Here is a 23,310-nt window from a genome sequence, read left to right on the forward strand (position 1 = left end):
GGGGATGAGCAGATGGCTCTGTGCTATCCTCGGTTGGGGAGTGGGTAGACCCTTTGAGGCGCTCCTATCCGTGCAGTCCTTACTCCTGCACGTTCCCCTGCTGGACCTATGGTCTCAGTCTTCTGGAACCGGGATGCATGGGGTGTTGTTCAAGTCCTGCAGCTTGTACAGTTGGCGGCGTCCCGCACTGTCTCTGGGACCTGTTTGACCTACCGGTAGGTGGAGAGATGTCCGTGGTGCTATGCAGCCTAAGCTGTGGTCCCAGATGCTGGCCAGGTGTTGCGTTGCACCTCTACGAGCCCGCGGGATCCCCGGCAGACAGGCGCCCGTCGATGTCCTGCTGTGGGCTGTAGAGTGATGTGGAGAGCCACAGTGTGGTGCTGCCCCATGGTCCCGTATGCACTGCAAGGGTGGGCAAGGGGGACCCAAGGTTTGCTGGGTTGTACAGTGCTGGATCAACTGCGGCCTGGATTCAGTGTAGCAATAAATGGTTGATTAAAGTTCTTGTGGTGGTGAGTGTGGGTGGCTTGATCTCCAACGCGTTTCAGCCTCGGGGCCTTTTTCAAGGAGTCCTTGAAAAAGGTCCCGAGGCCGCCCTGGCAGTGCATACAGCACAGTAGACTGACCCCACTGGACTGTGGGGCAGCACCACACTGCGGCTCTCCGCATCACTCTACAGCCCACAGCAGGACATCGATGGGTGCCCGTCTGCCAGGCACACCGCGGGCTTGCGGAGGTGCAACGCAACAACCTAGCTAGTATCTGGGACCACAGCTTACACTGCATAGCACCACGGATATCTCTCCACCTACCGGTAAGGTCAACAGGTCCCAGAGACAGTGCGGGATGCCACACTGTACTCCTGCTTTTCATTCTCAGCAGCCCTGCTTATATAAGAGAGCCATGATTGGCTAGCACTGTCATGTGCTTTTCAGTATATGTTATATCCATTTCAGCATACGTCATATCCATTTCAGCATACGTCATATCCATTTCAGCATATGTCATATCCCTTTCAGCATGTCATATCCATTTCAGTATATGTCATATCCATTTTAGCATATGTCATATTCATTTTAGCATATGTCATATCCATTTCAGTATAGGTCATATCCATTTCAGCATACGTCATATCCATTTCAGCATACGTCATATCCATTTCAGCATACGTCATATTCATTTCAGCATACGTCATATTCATTTCAGCATACGTCATATCCATTTCAGCATACGTCATATTCATTTCAGCATATGTAATATCCATTTCAGCATATGTCATATTCATTTCAGCATACGTGATATGTCATATCCATTTCAGCATATGTCATATTCATTTCAGCATACGTGATATGTCATATCCATTTCAGCATACATCATATCCATTTCAGCATACATCATATCCATTTCAGCATACGTCATATCCATTCCACCATACGTCATATCCATACCAGCATACATCATATCCATTTCAGCATAAGTTATATCCATTTCAGCATAAGTCATATCCACTTCAGTATACATCATATCCATTTTAGCATAAGTCATATCCAGAAAGCAATAACTTAGGTATATGACATATCAAGAAAGCTGTAATTTTGACTTGAACGGCCCCTCATACTAGCTTACAACACATGGATATTACATAATTATGTGTAGGATAAGGGAGGGTGTAGCTGTAGCATCATCAACCAGTGCATTAGGTCAATTTTGATGTAAACACAACTTACAGTAACTTTAAATTGCCAAGCCTGCATGTTTAATAATTGGAACAGTGTCCCTGTTATCTCTAACACAGAGTCACACAGACCCCCTGGTGTTCATTCCAACATAGCAATGTGGTTCTCTCCCCCCTACCTGGCATTAGAACATAGGCTATTTAATATATGGTTCTCTGTCTCAGTGTTATACATGTATGCTTTTGGCATACTACATTAGCAATTAATATATTCTTTGTATTACAATATTATTCAATAGACATATCATACCAATAATTAGTACAATAACACATTTCTTCTCATTTTCATGTGGGATAAACTGGATTTTGCCACATACTCCAACTGAAATATATTACACTTCAGTGCTATAGACCTTCATAGACAGGTTTGTTGTGTTTTCAATGGAATAAATTAAAATTGTACTTTTATGAGGAGGCATATTAATATTCTAATAAAAAATGCACTTCTCAAACAATGCTGGAAGAAGGACAGGTTACAACAGCCGTGAATCCATTCTTTGTATTTTAGACAGCTATCAGTGCTTCTACCCAGGCATCTTACCTCCTTCAAGTGCTCCACCAGGGGCTGGCCTGGGATAACCCCTTGTCTTGAAGAATAGGTAAGACAATGCCTTCTACCTTCTTTATTTAATAATTTTTAAACCACACAACAACTTAAAGGACCAAATGAGTAGAAATTTTATTATTCGGCAACAGAATGCAAATGTAGTTGTGGGTCCCTTAAAAGCAAGTGTGTGAAAACATAAATCAAACAGGCAATATCTTGTTACGCTCTTTATTAATGACCCTGATGGTCCAATGGTTAACTGAAACCGAATCCTCTCCCAATCCTTAAATACCATATTTAGTTAGAAACTTATCATCCTTTAATTTCTTGGACCATTTGGCAAATGTAATAGCCTGAGGACAGCAGGCATTGGTGATTTCCAGGTTGATTTTGCCTTTTAAATGACTGCTACTTTAAAACATTGGGTAATCTCGCACGGAACTTGCCGATGACTGCAGCCCGCAGGTTATTACATATATCCCCATATATTTAGAGTTAACCATAATTGTTTTTTTTTGTGTCTCCTAATGTAGTTATGCCCAAATCTCTTTACCCTCCACTAATCCTTTGCCTCCCACACATAAACTTTCAAATGACAGAAAGTACGTACAGTTACAATCATTTATTTTATTAACAGTTTCTTATATAGCGCAGCATATTCCGTTGAGCTTTACAATTGGAAACATTTATAGAACAAAACAGGGTAATAACAGACAGACATAGAGGTAAGATGGCCCTGCTTGCAAGGTTACAATCTATATGATACATCCATAACAATACTTTAGTTTACCAGTATCCACTGCAGTTAAACAGAAATATACCTAGAAATCTGACATTAGACAAATCTCAATTTAATATTTAGTAGGTGCACATATGTTGAGGAGCAAACCCTGGTTTGTGGAGGAAAAGTATTCAGTGATGCCTGTTTGCAAATTATCAATAGGTTCTGATTCCACAACTATAATGTTCCCACTCTCAGTCCTCCATCAGTCTAAACTAAATCAGAATCCCTCTTGTTGGCGAAGAGTAGATGAAATAACAACCACGCTTTAGTAACTGTTGAATTGATGCAGTTTAGCTCTTTTATTAGTATTCAGCACTAATCTCTTCTTGCGGACAGGGGATCACTTTAAGTTATTTGCCTCTGAGAAGGTTGTCTGTATTGTGCTGTTCCCTCATGGACAGTCTACAGAATTCTAGTGAAAGAGTTGAAGGAGCTATTTGAAACCACCTGGAGAGGTTAAAAGGAGTCACTTTCCAATATGTATCTGTGAGAATAGATTGCAGATGACTAAAGTCCGGCCAGATATATTGTGCAACTTTAATAAGAGAATACCCTCCTCATTTATGTCTGCCGTCTGCAAACTAAACCTCAGTCCTTGTCTCACTCTAATGTATGTAGTGGAGCGAGGGTTTATCATCCTCCTTCCATACCTGCTAGACTTCTGGGGAAGGATCAGCTATCTCTGTCCAGCTGTATTACTTTGATTGGCTCCGTCTCCAAGGTGATGTTCGGAGAGCTTGTCTCCGGACCATCCGACAGCAGGGGTAAATCAAGCTTGTCCAGTGGGGTTGGTCTACTTCCTCTTTGGGGAGGGGGGGGGGGGGCGTAGAAACGTCAGCAACAGCAGCTGAACTCACCCTCCTCACCGACCCGACCTCGCCCCAGACTGTGTGCAGCCCTAAAAATTGCAGAACTCACTCGCGGGAATGACTTAATCATGCCTAATTGAACTGACCCTGAAGTATGATTATTATGCAGGAAGCCGCTGGTAGAGTAAGCCTCCCACTGACAAAAGACTTGGCTCCTGAATGTAGCAGCAGCCTTTCCACCCTTAAGCTGAGTACACACCAAGCAAAATATATCTGCCGATATATCGTTCCAACGCGGATCGGAACAATATATCGGCCACATCGCTTTTAGTGTGTACACACTATCAGGCGTTCGTTACTCGTATTTTCTGATCTGCTGTACATGCACGGCAGAATCAGAAGATCCAGCGGCCATAGTATCGGCGGGGGAACGATATATATCGGGTGGTTGTACACCAGATTGTGCATTGCGTACAGACCGCCTGATATATCGTGCTGTCGCTGGGTAAACACATTGTCTAGTGTGTACCCAGCATTACTGTCCTCCCTCTTCCAGCGGGGAACCGGGGATGGAATTTATTTCTCCCTGGACAAAGTCCCTTCCTGCACAAAGATCTTTCCTGCACTGGTCATGGCCCCGTGCAGCTATATTAATCCCTGGCATTTCCAGTACTTGTCCTTCCCTTCGCACAAGTTTACAAATGAAGCAGTTTACAAATAACAATTGGTCAGCTAATCAGACAAGAAAGTGAGGTTGTTGCTAAGCAATGCTAATCCCTATGTTAGAGCTGGGAGAGCCACAATTAATTAGTGATTCCCTTTCATCCTTCTGCATCCCACAGCATCTCGACTCCTCTATACTGGAGGGGGGGCCAACCAGGTCCTCAAGGTCCCCTAGCAGTTCAAGATTTCCCGACCACCTATCTGGTGCACAGGTGTAGTCATTACTGTCAGACATTCTACAGATCCAGAGGTGGACTGGAAAACATGAACTGTTAGGGGTCCTTGAGAACTGGGTTGGCCACCCCTGATGTAGTGTAACAGGGCTCCCTGGGATATGTAGTTAATCAGCAGCTGTAGAGTCCCAAGTTGTCTGTCGGATATAAAGTACAGTATATATTACTGCACAGAGAAATTAAACCAAGTGGTCTGATTATACTCTTCTCCTGGGTGCAGAAGTGAGTTTGGAAATTGTGGCTGTAAAAATAAAAAACAGCACAAGTTAATAACAGGAGAGAGAAAAATAACTACATTCCTTGTCTGATTTGACTGTCAGGGAACTGCTTTCACCAACTTGTTCCAGCTATGCAGATAAAATATAAACTTTTTGATTTAAATGTAAGAATCTATGGGGTAGATTTACTGTCCGTTGGGTTTACAAAGCCTACGACGATCGGGCAATAGTAATTAATGGTAAACCATGCTGATATAGCATTACTTACTATTGCCCTTTTAAATCCATTGGTCAAAGTCATCGATCATCGGCGGCTTTATAAACCCGACAGTTAGTAAATCTACCCCATGGACTTACTTTTGCTTTGAATATTTTTTCCATACATCCCTGTGAACCACTACAAGAGATGTAATAAATAGGTGGCCCACCCCTCTGGAGTTAAGCCGATAAATAAATCATCCAATATAGAACAACCCTTCCCCTATAGGGGGCATGGCCTTGTCATGCAGATATTAAAGTTTCTGACAAGTGGGTGCTGTGGGTTAAAAAGTTAAGGTTACAATACAGAAATAACCTATCACACCTAGGCCTGATTTAGAGTCGGACGGAGTTGCGGCTGACCTTGCGTCTTTTGCTTTCCGTGTGTCCGAATGTGCAAAGACTAAGATGCCCACTGTCAGCGTTTATAGATGCTGCATTACCCTTTGGTGCACTTTAGACGTCACCATCAGTCGCCCTATGGCAGGTGCAATTCCTCGGTCTATGTATTGCCTCCTATGTGAGCGGTTCAGGTTCTTTGTAAACCTCCGTTTTCAGGAAGACGCCTGCGACACTCCCAAAAGACGCATCATCATCATCTTTTTAGCCACCTTCCAGTCACCATCCAGAAACGCCTCATGCATTTATACTACCATGTGTCTAAATTTGATCTGCGACTCTGCAAGATCAAAATAGGGATGCGTGTGTGGCGAGACTCAGATGCCTATGCAGAAGAAGAAACAATGGCCATTTGCGTGAATATTGGCATGGCGAGCGACTCTAAAACAGGCCCTTAAAGTGTCCAGCCTCTAATGACACAGGTTACTGCTTAACCGTCTATAAATGGAATGCTGTACATCTTATATACAGAGCACACGAACAGTCAATTAACCTTATACTTTAGGTTTTAAGAAAATGCACAGCTGTAATAGCTTCTAGGACAGAGATCACTCAGGTAGATACAAAATGTAAGAGTAAAGTTGGCCACACATCTAAAGATTATCTGTCCAACCAGCCAACTAGTTGATTGGTTGGAATGAAAATCTGGTAAGGAATACAATTAGCAATTTGCTCCCAAACACTGGAAAATGGACCAAAACTGTTGTTTGAACAAATAGTTTAGATCAAACATTTAACAAACTTGTCTGAACGTCCATTTTCATCTGTTTTCTGGCATTTAGGAGCAAATTGCTGATCATCATTTACTCTCATACGTTACCAGATTTTCATTCCAACCAATCAACAAGTTGGCTGGTTGGATGTAAGTTGGTCTAGTGTGTGGCCAGCTTAAGAGCCAATTCATATACTTAAGGGTTACATGACATACCCTTAAAAAGAGGTGTGACGTCTCTCACTGTCACCAGGGACAAACTTTACATCAACCAGAAAAGTAAGACATTTGCTACTTGAGTTTAGGAGAAAAAAAGAAAAACTAATATGTAACACATGGGGAAAGATTTACTAAAGCTTCTAAAACAGACAGAAAACACCACTTTGTCTATTTCTTCTCATACAGCAAAGACAATCTACCAAACCTGGCCAAAATGTGCCCTTGAAACAGCAGGAAAGTGAACTACATATACATATATACGGGTACATATGTAAACGATATTGTCACGATTTGTTGTTTTCCAGGCAAATTGGAACGACAAATCGTGAAGATCGTTCAGTGTGTACCAGCAATTGTGCGCTCCTGGGGGTCGTTTTACGATGGCTTGCTGTGCTGCACGGTCAATCAGAAGATATCGTGTACAATGTTATGCTTCTAAATGCAGCATGTCATTGTATATCGCGCTGTCGTATCAGTGCATTGCTAACCACCACCAAGAAATAATTTGTGGTTCTTACTTCGGAATTAATCCACCTTTCCAAAACAGCACATCGGCGTACTCTACACAAAATCTGGTCATTTTTATTTTTAACTTGTTTGAATGAAATGCATAAAATGTGTAGGCATAATATAGTAGACCGAGAATTCATTCAGTTTTGAAATGTAGACAATCTAATGCATCAATGTGTTTATTGGTGCCAGGATGGCAGCGATCTGGGTATAGAAACCACCCATCTCCAGGTTTCTTAACGTTTTTGTGGTATAGGGTGTTATTGTCTGGTCAACAGAAACTAAATACTAAGGGGGCACAATGTATGACTGAGTGGTCTCAAATATGTAATTGCCAGAATGAGGGAGACAAGGAACGTTACGTGCCCTCACTCTTCTGCCAGCTCTATTAGTATGGCTGAAGTGGTGGATGATATTGTCTTGTAATCGCGGCTGATCACAGATGATATCCACTAAGGGGACACATCATTTGAAAGAGAGATCCCCTCTTTCACATGGTGGTGCCCCTGGGTTTATTGATTCCAGGATGGAGGAAATCTTTCCTATCCCTGGACTTCATATGGGTTTCTGCAGTGCAGTGGTGTCCTCTCATGGGTCACCCCACTTAAAAGAGGGGACTCTACTCTTTCAAACAATGGTATACTTCAGTATATGGGTGCCAGTATGAGGTAGATAGAGCACTTCTAATGCTTGCTCCCCTATTTTCTGGCTTTTTAAAATGTCTGAAGTGTTTAATCTGAATAATATCATCAAGCCCAGCCCCTGCCAACTCCCAGTGACATCAGGGCCGGCTCCAGGGGTAGCCGCGCCCTGTGCCGAATGAGTATACAGGCACCCTATAATCGAAAATAGGGGTGTGGCCTAATTACCATAGGTCACGTCCCTAAGTGGTTATTTGGGGGCGTGCCCGCATGGCATGCCCCCGTGTAATGTCAGGCTAGGGGCAATCCCAGCACTCCGTCCCTAACTGGACTTCCCCCAGCCCTCTCCCGGCACTGAATGGTGCGTGCATCCACGCGGCATCCATTCAGCTACTCCGGGGTCCGGCACCGCTGGGGGTGCCCAACCTCCCAACTATACCACCCGCGGGACACTTCAGCCCATGGGTGGAGCATCGGGACAGTGCTAAGGATGAGTCCCACTCGTCCATAGCAGTAAAGGATTTAAACACACATATTGCTCAACTGCAAAAGTTTATAGTAAACAGAGGTTCAGTGCTTCATTAGTTAGGAGAAAATACAGCTACATGGATCTGGACAAATCATGTTGCGATGCAGTGGGTGCATTAGAAATTTACATATACATATATAGCACACAGAACTGTGCAGCTTTGCTTTCACACTTTTAGAGCAGCTAAGGTTTTGCCTCCCTGCAATGAAATTTTACAAAGATGCAAAATTGCACCTTCTAGCTGAATTTACTCCAACTGGAAATGAAACCCTCAGGCACCCTCGGGTGGTTACAAGCAACAAATAATTAATTTTCCTTCTGACTGCAAGAGTGAAAGTCTCAGGTATGATTGGAACAACATAAACTAACATAACCAAAGTAGTAAAGTCAAGTCTTGAACCAGGAATGTATTTACCTTATTTACAGCATCTGGCCATGCCTGAGTCTCAAGGCAAAAAGCAGAATGCATAGGATACACAGCACCACCTTTTCCCGTAAGTGATCCATCCAGGAAATTAGCAGTGTACAGCTGGACGCCAGGTTGAGTTGTGAAGACACTGAGGGTTCTGCCACTTGGCTTGTGATACACTCTGTATTAGACATTGCTGCATTACTAGAACGTAGGTCACGCAGATATCAAATTACCGTACACATAAAAAAGGTAGCAGAATGATATTGAAAACACAAATATATTAATGGGATTGCACACACTTCTACTAAAATACACTTGAAACATCTAAAAAGAACCCTTCCTATGATTTCATTACATTTTGCGCTTACGCTTCCTTGCACTTGGAGAGGTGGAACAGGGAGGGAAGTGGAAGTGTAGACAGAGTATGGTAAGGGCACGCTCACGCCAATGTGGCTCATGCAGACCACAAACAAACATTTGCGTCTGTCACAGTGGCGTATCTGTCATGGGGGGCAGGGTGTGCAGTGCCCACAGGCCGGCTCCCTATGCTCATCCCTAGTGATGTAATCAGTAAGAGGGCACCGCACAGAAGCTGATAAAGACTTTGGCACTGTGCCAGAGTTCTTGCTCTTTTCTTTGCAGGAGTCATATCCCTGAATTGATCACTGGAAAGATGATGGCACGGAATGAGCATGCGGAGCTGGCGCCACATGGGCACGCACAGTGGCAACAAGTATGGGCCCCTCCCAGCTCCTGGCCTGTCAGGTAAAATACACATTGATGATGATAACGACCTGCAATAGCCTGAATCTGTGTGACGGCTACAATCTATTTGCATTGTATAATTGATAACTGCAATCGGTCTATGGCAGGAAGGCAAATTCCCATAGAAATGTTTTTTTTTTAAAATATAATTTCTAATGAAAGAAAAAAGCATACACAGTATTATCTCTTAGAACAATTTCTCTTACAGCTCTTTCCTCCATTTTTATTTTTCAAGGAAAGAGGGAAGAAAAGAAAGAATATGGAGTAACATAGGAAATATTCCAGGTTTCCCATAGAATTTTTAAAGGCGAAGATAATGGATGTTTGTGTTTATTTGTATTTAGTCGTTTTATTTTCGTTTATATTTTATATTTGACCATTATGTATTAATAACACTGTCCAGGCACAGGACCTGATCCAGCAGTGGACACAATCCTCATATTTCTGCAGATAAAGCAATTATTTGCCATTGCGCATGTATCGTGATTACGTATGGACAGATGATCCATTTGAAAAGTGAGTGTCATGTGGTCAGTGTTTTTTTATTGGGGGGGGGGGTTAGGTAAACGTAGGTGTGTCTGACCATTTAAACACCGTACATGGGCGTGCATAAATTAGCCTTTGCGATTGCATTGGCAGCATAAGAGCTCTCTGTGTGCGAGGAGAGCAGCAGTGTCTGCGGCTGGTCAGACTTGCCATACATGCTGCGTGACTGGCCGCTGTGCGTCGATTGTACCAATGTTTACGCTGTAGTGCAACACTGGATGGATATGAGAAAGCAGCAGTGTGCGGCTTTATGCCGGGTGAGCTTTGGCAGGCATTAGCATATTTTCACAGCTGCGTTCCATGCGAAATCGCAAGTGCGATCGCATTAGTGTTCACTGCTGAATCAACACACAGTTTTATGTATATGATACTTTATTAAAGTACTATATTGTGTCAAAATTGTGTGCTTTAAATTTAGCCGTAACTAATAACACTGTTAACTCACATATGACGTTTTTTGGGGAGTATTCTACACCTGTGTCCAATTCTAAATCAGCCCCTATGTGTAATGTGTTAGTAAATGGTTATAAATAGACAATGCTGAATTACAGTTGTATTGCTCCATTTTGTAGATGTTAAATAACCAGTCCAAAATTGTAACTGAAATATAATAAGATTGAATAAATATCTGCCACCAGTTTCTAGTCTAAAAACACATGACTCAAGCATTCTTCACAAATGATAGATTAAACCTAAACCATTGTCCTGGAATTTCCTGTGATCTACATATAGAGTAGAACCACTAAGAGTGAAAGATTTTATACTATGGAACCAGTGACGGCTGGGATATGCTTTTCCTTACCTTGCACAAAGCTTTGGTTTCTGTGTCACACTTAAGCAAAAGTTGTGGTCATAGCCTTTTTCTTGCAATTTAGCCATCTGGTTCCCAAGATTAACTGGCTTCCTTAAGTCAAAGCACGTTCCTTGAACAGTTACCATCTCTCCTGTAAGAATCATTAGATATGAGAGTATATTCTATGCCGCATGACTTGTGGAAATCTTTTAGAAGTTGTCTATTAAGTATTCATGAAACCATTAGGACTGCTGACTAACAACTGCGTTAAAGTGACAGATCCAGTCTACACTTAAATATACCCACTATAAAGCAATGGCCACAAGTTGTGTATACTTATGCACTCTTAGGCCGGGATGCACTAAATGGAAAATGCAATAAAAACCATGTTTCTGAGGTTTTACCGCATTTTCCATATGCACTAATGCGTGGCCACCGGGGTTCCGATGCGGAGGGTAACGCCAGCTTTTGCTGCCGTTACCCTAGAGAAGCTTGTGGGCTTCTACCGCATCGCACTGGTGTGAGGGATCCAATCGGATCCCTCCCAGCATGCCCCGTGGAAGCCGCGTCACTCTGCGCATGCGCAGATGGACTCCCGGGTCATACACCTGGAAGTCCACGGGGCTGCGAGGATTGCAAAGGACAGCTCTTATCGGAAGAGCTGTCCTTTGTGCTACTGATTGCATATGTTAGTGCATATGCGATCAGTAGGGATGCGGTGTGTGATGGTAAGTACTGCACTAGTATGTTAGTGCATCCCGCCCCTATTGTCTACATGTTGGCAGACATTTTTGTTTTTTTTGAATAAAGAGAAAACATCCTGCCAATAATTGTTCCTTCTATCTCATTGGGTGACTTTAGTTCTTATTGAATTCTTAGGCTGCGTTCTCAGGATTAACATTCAACACACAAAAATGTTGTCTTCATTGTCCACAAGCAACAGATACTTTAATAAAACTGAAGTCAACTACTAATGGCTGCGCCACATTGTGATGTCATCACTGCACATTCTACAGCAGAAAACAAGCCTTGTGTAGTAAGTGTCTAGCTATCGTCTTGGACACCCAAGTGTTTTTTGTATACCTGGATACAGCAATCTCTTCATGAGATCATTACGTACCATGTATCGGGATGTAGTCAGGATCCAGACGGTCAGAATGTCGATGGTCACAATACCGACAGTGCCAGCTTGACAGATCCCAATGGTATTAGGGTTAGGGCTAGCCACTAGGGGGAAGGTTATGGTTAGGATGCAGGACGGTTAGGGTTAGGCTGTGGGAGGGGTGATTTAGGACTTAGGGGGAAAGTTAAGGTTTAGGTTTGGATTAACATACCAAAATCTGTCAGGATTTTGGCGGTCAGGATGCCGCTGTCAGTGTTCTGACCGTTGGCTTCCTGATTGTCAGGATCCCGTACCCAACACAAAGTATCACAGAGGTCGATCAGTGACCATAAGAAACCCTACAGTTTCCTGTAGAGCTGAGAGAAACAGATCATCTCCCCAATAGTGGCGTAGTGTTTCTATGCTCTAACATAAGCCTAAACGCCATGGACATTGAAGCCTATGATATGAACGAATGCTTTACTAATCCAATAATGTCAAATAAAATGTGTGACACTATGGGCCTACGTATCCACACATACCGACACATACTGTGCATGTGCCAAAGAAGGAAATCGACGACTGTGCAGGATCAGCCAAACACTTATTGAAGGAGATCGCCACTGTAAATGGGTTGAAAGAACCACACTTTACGAGAAATGGGCATTTCTGGGTGGTGACTGGGCGCTGGCCTAGCGAATGCGTAGAACTGTTCTGTGTCATGGGAGTGTCAGGGGCCTGTAGTCTGACTTCCTTACTCGATCGTAACGTGCGGATGGAGATGATGCGCCTGTTTCAAATGGATCATTTGCACCCAGCATGGGGTGGGGGCAAGTCCAGTTACTTATAAAGGCTGCGGATGTAATAGCATTGGGCGGGATTGGCGTCTATATGCAGTCGCACAGATTTTCAGTATAAATACGGGCAGATGCTTGCATTGCGAGCAGGACCCTCTTACCTCTTTATCCATCTGTGATTACCCAGTCTTGTTTTATTACATTTTGTTCCCAACTGTAAAGTGCAATGCAATATGCTGCGCTGTATAAGTGACTGTTACTAATAATTAGCATAACAAAGTCAGTAGGATGCTGCGGCTGAATGAAAGAGACACCGCAGGCTCATCCGTCTCAGATTCAAGCCCTACGTACACTTACTGTAATTCTCGCCCACAGCACAGCCAAATCTTAAGAAATGTATAGATTTTATGTATCTGTTAATGTATAGAACAGGGGGAGGGGAGTAATGTATAAGATTCACTTAGGTAGAATAACACTAAAAAGAAAAGTCATTCTTAGCAAAACAGGAAGTGTGTGATTAATGCTGGTGCCTCTAATATGTGCATTATCACACAGCAGTCAAAGGGTAAAATATAATTCATATTTCTCAGTTGTAGATTTTGAGATTCACATAATTTACTGTATCTCCTGTGTAAAACATTATTTTCAGTTTTACAAAATACACAGGAAGTACAGGGAGGTCTAGGTATATAGCACCCATCACCTGTGATGGCATGCCAGTAATAAGGTCTAGGTATATAGCACCCATCACCTGTGATGGCATGCCAGTAATAAGGTCTAGGTATATAGCACCCATCACCTGTGATGGCATGCCAGTAATAAGGTCTAGGTATATAGCACCCATCACCTGTGATGGCATGCCAGTAATAAGGTCTAGGTATATAGCACCCATCACCTGTGATGGCATGCCAGTAATAAGGTCTAGGTATATAGCACCCATCACCTGTGATGGCATGCCAGTAATAAGGTCTAGGTATATAGCACCCATTACCTGTGATGGCATGCCAATAATAAGGTCTAGGTATATAGCACCCATCACCTGTGATGGCATGCCAGTAATAAGGTCTAGGTATATAGCACCCATCACCTGTGATGGCATGCCAGTAATAAGGTCTAGGACCTGTGATGGCATGCCAGTAATAAGGTCTAGGTATATAGCACCCGTCACCTGTGATGGCATGCCAGTAATAAGGTCTAGGTATATAGCACCCATCACCTGTGATGGCATGCCAGTAATAAGGTCTAGGTATACAGCTCCCATCACCTGTGATGGCATGCCAGTAATAAGGTCTAGGTATATAGCTCCCATCACCTGTGATGGCATGCCAGTAATAAGGTCTAGGTATATAGCACCCGTCACCTGTGATGGCATGCCAGTAATAAGGTCTAGGTGTATAGCACCCGTCACCTGTGATGGCATGCCAGTAATAAGGTCTAGGACCTGTGATGGCATGCCAGTAATAAGGTCTAGGTATATAGCACCCGTCACCTGTGATGGCATGCCAGTAATAAGGTCTAGGTATATAGCACCCATCACCTGTGATGGCATGCCAGTAATAAGGTCTAGGTATACAGCTCCCATCACCTGTGATGGCATGCCAGTAATAAGGTCTAGGTATATAGCACCCATCACCTGTGATGGCATGCCAGTAATAAGGTCTAGGTATATAGCACCCATCACCTGTGATGGCATGCCAGTAATAAGGTCAAGGTATATAGCACCCATTACCTGTGATGGCATGCCAGTAATAAGGTCTAGGTATATAGCACCCCTCACCTGTGATGGCATGCCAGTAATAAGGTCTAGGTATATAGCACCCGTCACCTGTGATGGCATGCCAGTAATAAGGTCTAGGTATATAGCACCCGTCACCTGTGATGGCATGCCACTAATAAGGTCTAGGTGTATAGCACCCGTCACCTGTGATGGCATGCCAGTAATAAGTTCTAGGTGTATAGCACCCGTCACCTGTGATGGCATGCCAGTAATAAGGTCTAGGTGTATAGCACCCGTCACCTGTGATGGCATGCCAGTAATAAGGTCTAGGACCTGTGATGGCATGCCAGTAATAAGGTCTAGGTATATAGCACCCGTCACCTGTGATGGCATGCCAGTAATAAGGTCTAGGACCTGTGATGGCATGCCAGTAATAAGGTCTAGGTGTATAGCACCCGTCACCTGTGATGGCATGCCAGTAATAAGGTCTAGGACCTGTGATGGCATGCCAGTAATAAGGTCTAGGTATATAGCACCCGTCACCTGTGATGGCATGCCAGTAATAAGGTCTAGGTATATAGCACCCGTCACATGTGATGGCATGCCAGTAATAAGGTCTAGGTATATAGCACCCGTCACCTGTGATGGCATGCCAGTAATAAGGTCTAGGTATATAGCACCCATCACCTGTGATGGCATGCCAGTAATAAGGTCTAGGTATATAGCACCCGTCACCTGTGATGGCATGCCAGTAATAAGGTCTAGGTATATAGCACCCGTCACCTGTGATGGCATGCCACTAATAAGGTCTAGGTGTATAGCACCCGTCACCTGTGATGGCATGCCAGTAATAAGGTCTAGGTGTATAGCACCCGTCACCTGTGATGGCATGCCAGTAATAAGGTCTAGGTGTATAGCACCCGTCACCTGTGATGGCATGCCAGTAATAAGGTCTAGGACCTGTGATGGCATGCCAGTAATAAGGTCTAGGTATATAGCACCCGTCACCTGTGATGGCATGCCAGTAATAAGGTCTAGGTGTATAGCACCCGTCACCTGTGATGGCATGCCAGTAATAAGGTCTAGGACCTGTGATGGCATGCCAGTAATAAGGTCTAGGTATATAGCACCCGTCACCTGTGATGGCATGCCAGTAATAAGGTCTAGGTATATAGCACCCGTCACATGTGATGGCATGCCAGTAATAAGGTCTAGGTATATAGCACCCGTCACATGTGATGGCATGCCAGTAATAAGGTCTAGGTATATAGCACCCGTCACCTGTGATGGCATGCCAGTAATAAGGTCTAGGTGTATAGCACCCGTCACCTGTGATGGCATGCCAGTATTAAGGTCTAGGTGTAAAGCACCTGTCACCTGTGATGGCATGCCAGTAATAAGGTCTAGGACCTGTGATGGCATGCCAGTAATAGGGTCTAGGACCTGTGATGGCATGCCAGTAATAAGGTCTAGGTATATAGCACCCATCACCTGTGATGGCATGCCAGTAATAAGGTCTAGGTATATAGCACCCGTCACCTGTGATGGCATGCCAGTAATAAGGTCTAGGTGTATAGCACCCGTCACCTGTGATGGCATGCCAGTAATAAGGTCTAGGTGTATAGCACCCGTCACCTGTGATGGCATGCCAGTAATAAGGTCTAGGACCTGTGATGGCATGCCAGTAATAAGGTCTAGGACCTGTGATGGCATGCCAGTAATAAGGTCTAGGTATATAGCACCCGTCACCTGTGATGGCATGCCAGTAATAAGGTCTAGGTATATAGCACCCGTCACATGTGATGGCATGCCAGTAATAAGGTCTAGGTATATAGCACCCGTCACATGTGATGGCATGCCAGTAATAAGGTCTAGGTATATAGCACCCATCACCTGTGATGGCATGCCAGTAATAAGGTCTAGGTATACAGCTCCCATCACCTGTGATGGCATGCCAGTAATAAGGTCTAGGTATACAGCTCCCATCACCTGTGATGGCATGCCAGTAATAAGGTCTAGGTATATAGCACCCATTACCTGTGATGGCATGCCAGTAATAAGGTCTAGGTATATAGCACCCATCACCTGTGATGGCATGCCAGTATTAAGGTCACAAACCAAAAGGAAGTTGGTGACATGCCACGGATTTCGGTCCTGAGAGTATAGCTAACATGAAAGGACATATACTGTAAAGAGGTTGTCTGGCACTACGTAAATGAATCTACCCGTCTACCCGTTGGAAATAAAAAAAATAACTGCCCTTTGTTACTAACTTCCTGCAAAGGACCCAATACAGGACAGACTTAACTTTGAATAGATCATTCTGTCATGTGAATTTAGACACATTGTAGTGTAGTTTGTGTGACAAGGAAAGCGCAAATACTTAGGGGGTATCCAATTAGCCGCGATAACCCATTTTTCGTAGAAAAGTTTTCACGTGTGAAAACTTTCTTCCAAAAATGGTTATCGGGCTATCCAAGTAGCCCGTCATTATCGCGGCTGATTGAATGCCCCCTAAGTGTATAAATTAGCAGCAGTAAGGGCAGGACGTTCTGCACTAAAGAAACGGTCACATGTTGTCAATGAATCACTTAGATAATAGTGTTACAAAGCTGGATGCTTCCCAGTAAAATACTTCATTTGCAGCACTCACCAAAGCACTGATATGTGAAATATTCCTAGTGTGCCTTACAGATGATCTTGCTTTTATCGCAGTGTGCATGCTATGTAGCCGAGCATACCCAACTTTGCTCAACTACGCAGGCATCAGAGTTGTACCCTTCCCAGACATGGACAAGCTGATCGCACATAGGATAAGTGTTGTGAGGGTGTGATGTAGGCATATAGGCTGAATTAGGGGATAGACAGAGGTAAGCACACACAGATATCCGTCTGACGGATCTCTTGCACCAAGAAAGGGCTAGCATGTGTGAGTGCTGATAGCGATGACTGCTACATGCACATTTGGATGGATTACCCCCCATAGTTGCATGCAACTCTGCATACAGGCACAATGTGGCCGACTTGTGTATATCACTGAATCAGCCCCATATTTTCACAAAGGGTATAACTGACAATACACACTGCATGGTTATTATCATTTTCTTATACAGAACCAATATATGATGCTGTATATTGAGAGTTACAACAAATATATAACATACAACAACATGAAAGATGGCCCAGCCCAAATGAGCTTACAATCTAATGGTGCGCACACACTGAGCGATATTAATGCACGATTTGAACGATATCGTTATCGTTAAAATCGTGCATTTTTTGCTCCCTACCAACCAACGACCACCAATGCACTTGCACGTATGGACAATAGCGATATCGTCCATCGGCCGTGCATGCTGGTCAACCTGCTCAATATCCAGCAGGTTACTATAGGGACCCATAATCGTTGATCGCGGGTCGCTATAGTCGTCGGTAAGTTGGTATCGATATCGATCATCCAGCACACCAGGGAGGGTGCAGAACGATCAGCCAGCGATATCGTATCGCTTGCTGATCGCTCCATGTGTACGCACCATAAGAAGTCGAAATATCGAAGCTTGCACCAACCTTATAGCAGGTGCCATTTTGCAGTCTGAACAAGGCGTCCTATGTCAGTGCTACGCTGTGTTTCCCTCTGCTATAGCGTCAGCTGCCCTGGCTGGTGCAGCATTGTGCTGGTTATTGGAAAAAAAGAGGACCCCACACCGCTCTGCCCCCCTATTTTCTAATACCAGTTTGGTGCCACATGAGATTTACTTGTCTAGCTCTCTGGTTAAAAGAGTGTACAGTGAAGTCATCCATTATACAAAAAGAAACAGCAAATCCAGTAGATTATAGTAAGACACGCCAAGTCTCAGCATGGTAGCATCTCTTATTATGTTTAAAATTAGGATGTGCAGTCCAAGCCTCCCCCCCCCCTTCTCATCCTATAGTGAGACTTGCGGAAACTTATTTCCCTGAATAAATTGTTACATTCTATGACTTTACATTACCATAGAACCCTCAACCACATCTAACATCTGTAAGTTCCTCATTTGGTTTCCTGGGGGTTGATGTATCAAGCAGTAATAGGTGTGGAGAAGTTGCCAATAGCAACCAATAAGATGTGAGGTAGCATTTATTAAGTGCATTGCATAAAAAGGCATAAACGGATTGGTTGCTATGGGCAAATTTTAAACTGATCCACTACTCCACTCTTTTTACGGCTTGATACATCAACTCCCATATACGCCCACTGTGCTGTTAGGTATGTACCTTGCCAATGCTATAAGTACATATACCAGGTTTTATTTTTGGATCCAAAAAGACTTGTTTCATAGCTAAAAGAGAATCCACTGAATTTCAACAATAACTGCTGAAGATTTGTTTGTAGTGGCCTGACCATATATCACCAATTAAAAATATACGACATAAGGCTTTAATATAGTTGTTCACCATTGTCCATGTAATTCCCTGTGCTTAAATGGCAGAAAATATGAGATATGGTAAGAACTTACCCTTGTTATCTCTATTTCTACGAAGTCCATTGGGTTCCACAGGATACCTTGGGGTATAGGTGATGACGTCAGGCACGGACACCACAGAGTTAAATTTTCAGCCTCCCAGGATGCACCAGGGTCCCTCTCCTATACCCCGCCCCCAAGCCAAGGCAATTCAGTTTTGTAACAAGCCATAGGCCGGAGGAGGAGAACAAAGAGAGAAAAGAAAGTCTGGAACACACAAGAATCACATTCTCACCAGAAGGAGACGGAGAAACCGGTGACCATTCAAAGCCCATCTGCAGCACAGGTGCGACAGGGCGGGAGTCCTGTGGAACCCTATGGACTTCGTAGAAATAGAGATAACAAGGGTAAGTTCTTACCATATCTCATATTTTCTACTTCAGGGTCCATAGGGTATCCACAGGATACCTTGGGGATGTCCCAAAGCAGTATCCTTTAAGGGTGGGGACGCTCCTGTGCTGTAAGGAGAATCCGCTGCCCGCAGGAAGCATCCTGAGAGGCGAAGGTATCAAAAGCATAATACCTTACAAAAATATGGACAGATGACCACGTGGCTGCCAATCACCGCTGAGGCACCATGTCGAGCTGCCCACGAGGGACCCACAGACCTAGTGGAAAAGCTTTAATAGAGGATGGAACAGGAAGGCCTGTGAATCCATCCTGCCAAAGTTAGCGTAGTGGCAGGCCAACCCTTTTTATGGAAACCATAAAGGACAAAACCGAAAGTCTGATTTCCTAAATGGACTGGTACGGTCAACTTAAATTCTTAGAGCCCGTACCACATCCAAAGAGGCCTCACCAGCAGAAAGGACTGGGGAAGTAAAGGCCGGTACTATAATTTCCTCATTGATGTGGAAACTAGACACCAACGTAGGTAAAAAACCAGGGCAAGTGTGAAGCACTGCCCTGTTCCTAGGAAAGATGAGAAAAAGGGAGGTCTACATGACAGAGCACCCCATTCTGAGATCCTACTGGCTAAACCAATGGCCAGAAGGAATACAGTCCCAGCCGTAAACCATTTGAAATCCACTGATCCTAGTGGATCAAATGGTGGTCCTTGGAGAGCTCTAAGGACCACAGCCAATTCCCAAGGAGCCACAGGTGGAACAAAGGGATGCTGAATATAAAGTACACCCTGCACAAAGGTGCGGACATCAGGAAGAGTAGCAATCCTACGATGAAACCATACTAACAGGGCAGAAACCTGCACCTTCAGGTAAGCAAGGCGAAGACCATTATCTAAGCCCACCTGTAGGAAAGCCAACACTCTGGATATCCGGAATACCCGAGGAGCATAGCCTCTAGGGCGACACAACTGAAAGTATGCCATACCTGATGGTAAATTCTTGCAGATAAATGCTTCCGAGCTTCTTAGCATGGACAGAGCCCCTGTTAACTATAGAGCTGGAAAAACTCCTAGAACTTAAGAGGGCAGTCTCCACCGCCACACCGTCAAGGACAGACAACCCAGGTCTGGGTATCAGCCAGGATCCTGAGACCACAGGTCCGGGCGTAGAGGCAACATCTTCGGAGTGGTAACTGAGAGGCTCCGAAGATCTGAGTAATAGTGCTGTCTGGCCCACGCTGGAGCTATCAGCTGGAGCGTGCCTCCTTCTTGCTATTACTGTAGGAAGAAGGGATAATAGAGGGACGAGGTACACAACTTGGAAGGTCCACCAGACCTACATACGTCTACCAGAAGAGTCTCATCTCTGAAAAGCTCCACTTGTTCACCAGTAGATTGAACTGAAGAAGACATTTCCCTGAATGCGCGTCTTGACGGCTGAGAAAGCCTGCTTTCCATCTGAGGATTCCTGAAAGGATTCCTGAAATGAACACTGCCGATGATGGCAGGTATATAGCCTTCCACCCAAGCCAAAATTCGGGACACCACTGTCGCCTGACTTCGGGATCCTCCTAGGTGGTTTACATAAGCCATCGTGATGGCGTTGTCAGACTGTACCTGCACGGTATTTCCGTGAAGGACCTGTTCTGCATGCTGGAGAACCTTGAATACTGCTCAGAGTTCTCAGATGTTTATGGGAAGCGCATAATCTGCTGGTGTCCACCTGCCCTGGAACAAGTGTGGACCCGTCACTGCTTCCCAGCCACGGATACTGGCGTCCGTCGTCAGAAGGACCCTGTCCGCAATCCCAAAGGGGGTGCCCCTTGTTTAGGTGAGCTTTCCGCAGCCACCAGGCTAGAGAGAGACAAACCTCCAGGGAAAGCACTATTGACTTTATCCTATGGGGCAACCCATCCCATCCGGAGAGGATCAATTTTTTTTTTCCAGAGGTTTAGTGTGAAACTGGGTACTCTCCACCATGTCAAACATTGACACCCTGGAACCCAGGAACCACATTGCCGAGTGAATAGACACTCGGCGACTCTGCAGGTAACTGCGTACCTTTGCCTGTAATGCAGAGATCTTTTCCTCAATCACAAAGATCCTCAGATGTTGGGATATGGAGCATCCTTTGTGAGGAATCAGAGAGGACCGTTTCCAGTTTATCAGTCAGCCGTAACGTAGCAACACAGATATTGTCCGTTGCAGATGGCACTGAAGTATCTCTGGGGACCCTGGTAACAACAGTAGGTCACCCGGATAGGGTAACAAGCGGACCCCCTGCATCCGCAGGTGGGCTGCCATAACCCTGGTAAACAGTGAGGCGCGGAGGCCAGACCAAGGGGCAATGCCAGAAACTGGAAATGCTTATTGACCACTGCAAACCTGAGGAAAACACTGGTGTGCTAAGAAAATAGGGATATTCAGGCAGTCACCCTGAATATATCCAACGACACCACAAAATTCCCAGGCTCCATTGAATGATGGAATGCAGGTTCCCCCTCCTGAACCGAGGAACCCTTAAGAATTTGTTGAAGGATTCGAGGTTGAGGATGGTCTGGTAAGACCCATTGGGTTTCTGTACCAGAAAGAGGATGGAGTAATACCCCGTTCCCCTTTGGGGCAACGGAATAGGCACTATAACTCCTGCCTGGAGCATAGAGTGTAACACCCTCAAAAATTACAGGGCCTTGCTTTGAATTGACAGAAGACCTGTAACGAAAAAACGGCTGGGAGGCCTTTACCGGGAGGAGAGGACATACCTTCAAGAAAATACTTCTCTTACCCCAGTGTCCGTGGTGGTCAGACACCAGCACTGGGTGAACTGGAGAAGCCGGCCTCCAACTCTGGGGTCCCCCGAGAGGAGGCCCGTCCTGTGAGGCTGAATATAGTCCAACTTGGGAGTAGGACGTCTTGTACTCCAAGCCAGTTCTTATGGCTAAGCAGATGTCCTGGCTCCTGACTGTCTTTTAGACTTACCCTGGCCCCACAGGGCCGAAAAGACGAAGCCCCAGACCCCGATGGGACTGTAGCCGATGGCAGACACGCAGACGTAGCTGCTGCCTGCGGGGCCACAATTGTGTCCAGATGAGAGCCAAACAGGACCTGTCCTTTAAAAGGCAAAGCATTCCAAATGGAATCTGCATCCACTTTCCAAGAGCGCAACCACAGGGAGCGGCGAGCCACTACTGCTGCCGAGCCGCTACTGCTGCCGAGGAGATTCTGGAAAGGAGTAGGCTATATGTAAGACTGTCTCATTATGAACGTGGCTAAGTCTCTGAGAATTTGCCACTATTCACCTGCGCTGCTGGAGAGTCAGTGTGCAGAGATCCAGTTACCTACCCAGCGCTCCATGGCTCTGGCCCCCCAGCACACGGTCATAGCCAGCCTGGAAGCCCCTCCAGCAAGGGAATAATTGGATTTTAGATATATTTGCACCTTGCAATCTGTAACCTCCTTCAAGGAGGACCTGGAGGGCATGGGCAACATAGCACTCCTCACTAGGCGGGTAACCTGAGAATCTACCCGTAAAGGTATCTCCCATTCGGAAAAGTAATTATCCGCAAAGGGTTATGCAAAAGGTCAACCGTTTTTGAGGCTGGAACCGCTTACCCGGATTTTCCACGCCTCCTCTAAATGATCCACCCGATCAGATAGAGGAATTACAGTGGCAACACCCTTATCCTTAAAGAAGGCATATTTGGATTTAGCCACGGGGGATATGTAATAACCAAAGCCGCACGGACTGCCCGTATAAGGCCAGGTATATAGACTTTAGACCCAGACTACGCCTCCTTTGCACTAAGGGGCTCGTGTCTGAAAAAGTCAATAATGTCACCGTCATCAGACGTCATGTCCTTAGCCGTCTGAGACCCGAAAGGCCGTTTAGAAGGCCGCAATGGTGACTCCCCCTGTAAAACGTCCATCAGGTGCTATACCCTTTGGACAATAAATGCACCCACACAGGCTCCTGCGAGACCTGGAGGGGCGAAAAACAGGATACACTGGGGTAC

The 23,310-nt window shown here is 44.9% G+C and overlaps 1 protein-coding gene across 1 annotated transcript in view; it reads right to left on the reverse strand.

Annotated features, from left to right (window-relative positions):
* Window positions 1–2,889: 2,889 nt before the first annotated feature.
* Window positions 2,890–23,310, reverse strand: part of GALM (galactose mutarotase) — a 106,041-nt gene continuing 85,620 nt past the window's right edge. The window contains exons 6-8 of the mRNA XM_088477426.1: window positions 10,843–10,984; window positions 8,733–8,907; window positions 2,890–5,072 (exon numbers count right to left, since the gene is read on the reverse strand). Coding sequence (XP_088333552.1) covers window positions 4,995–5,072; window positions 8,733–8,907; window positions 10,843–10,984 — 395 coding nt within the window. The 3' untranslated portion in view covers window positions 2,890–4,994. The remainder of the gene's footprint in view (window positions 5,073–8,732; window positions 8,908–10,842; window positions 10,985–23,310) is intronic.

Source organism: Taudactylus pleione, unplaced genomic scaffold (genome assembly GCF_031769625.1).
Source record: "Taudactylus pleione unplaced genomic scaffold, aTauple2 ptg000201l, whole genome shotgun sequence".
NCBI classification, from domain to species: Eukaryota; Metazoa; Chordata; class Amphibia; order Anura; family Myobatrachidae; genus Taudactylus; species Taudactylus pleione.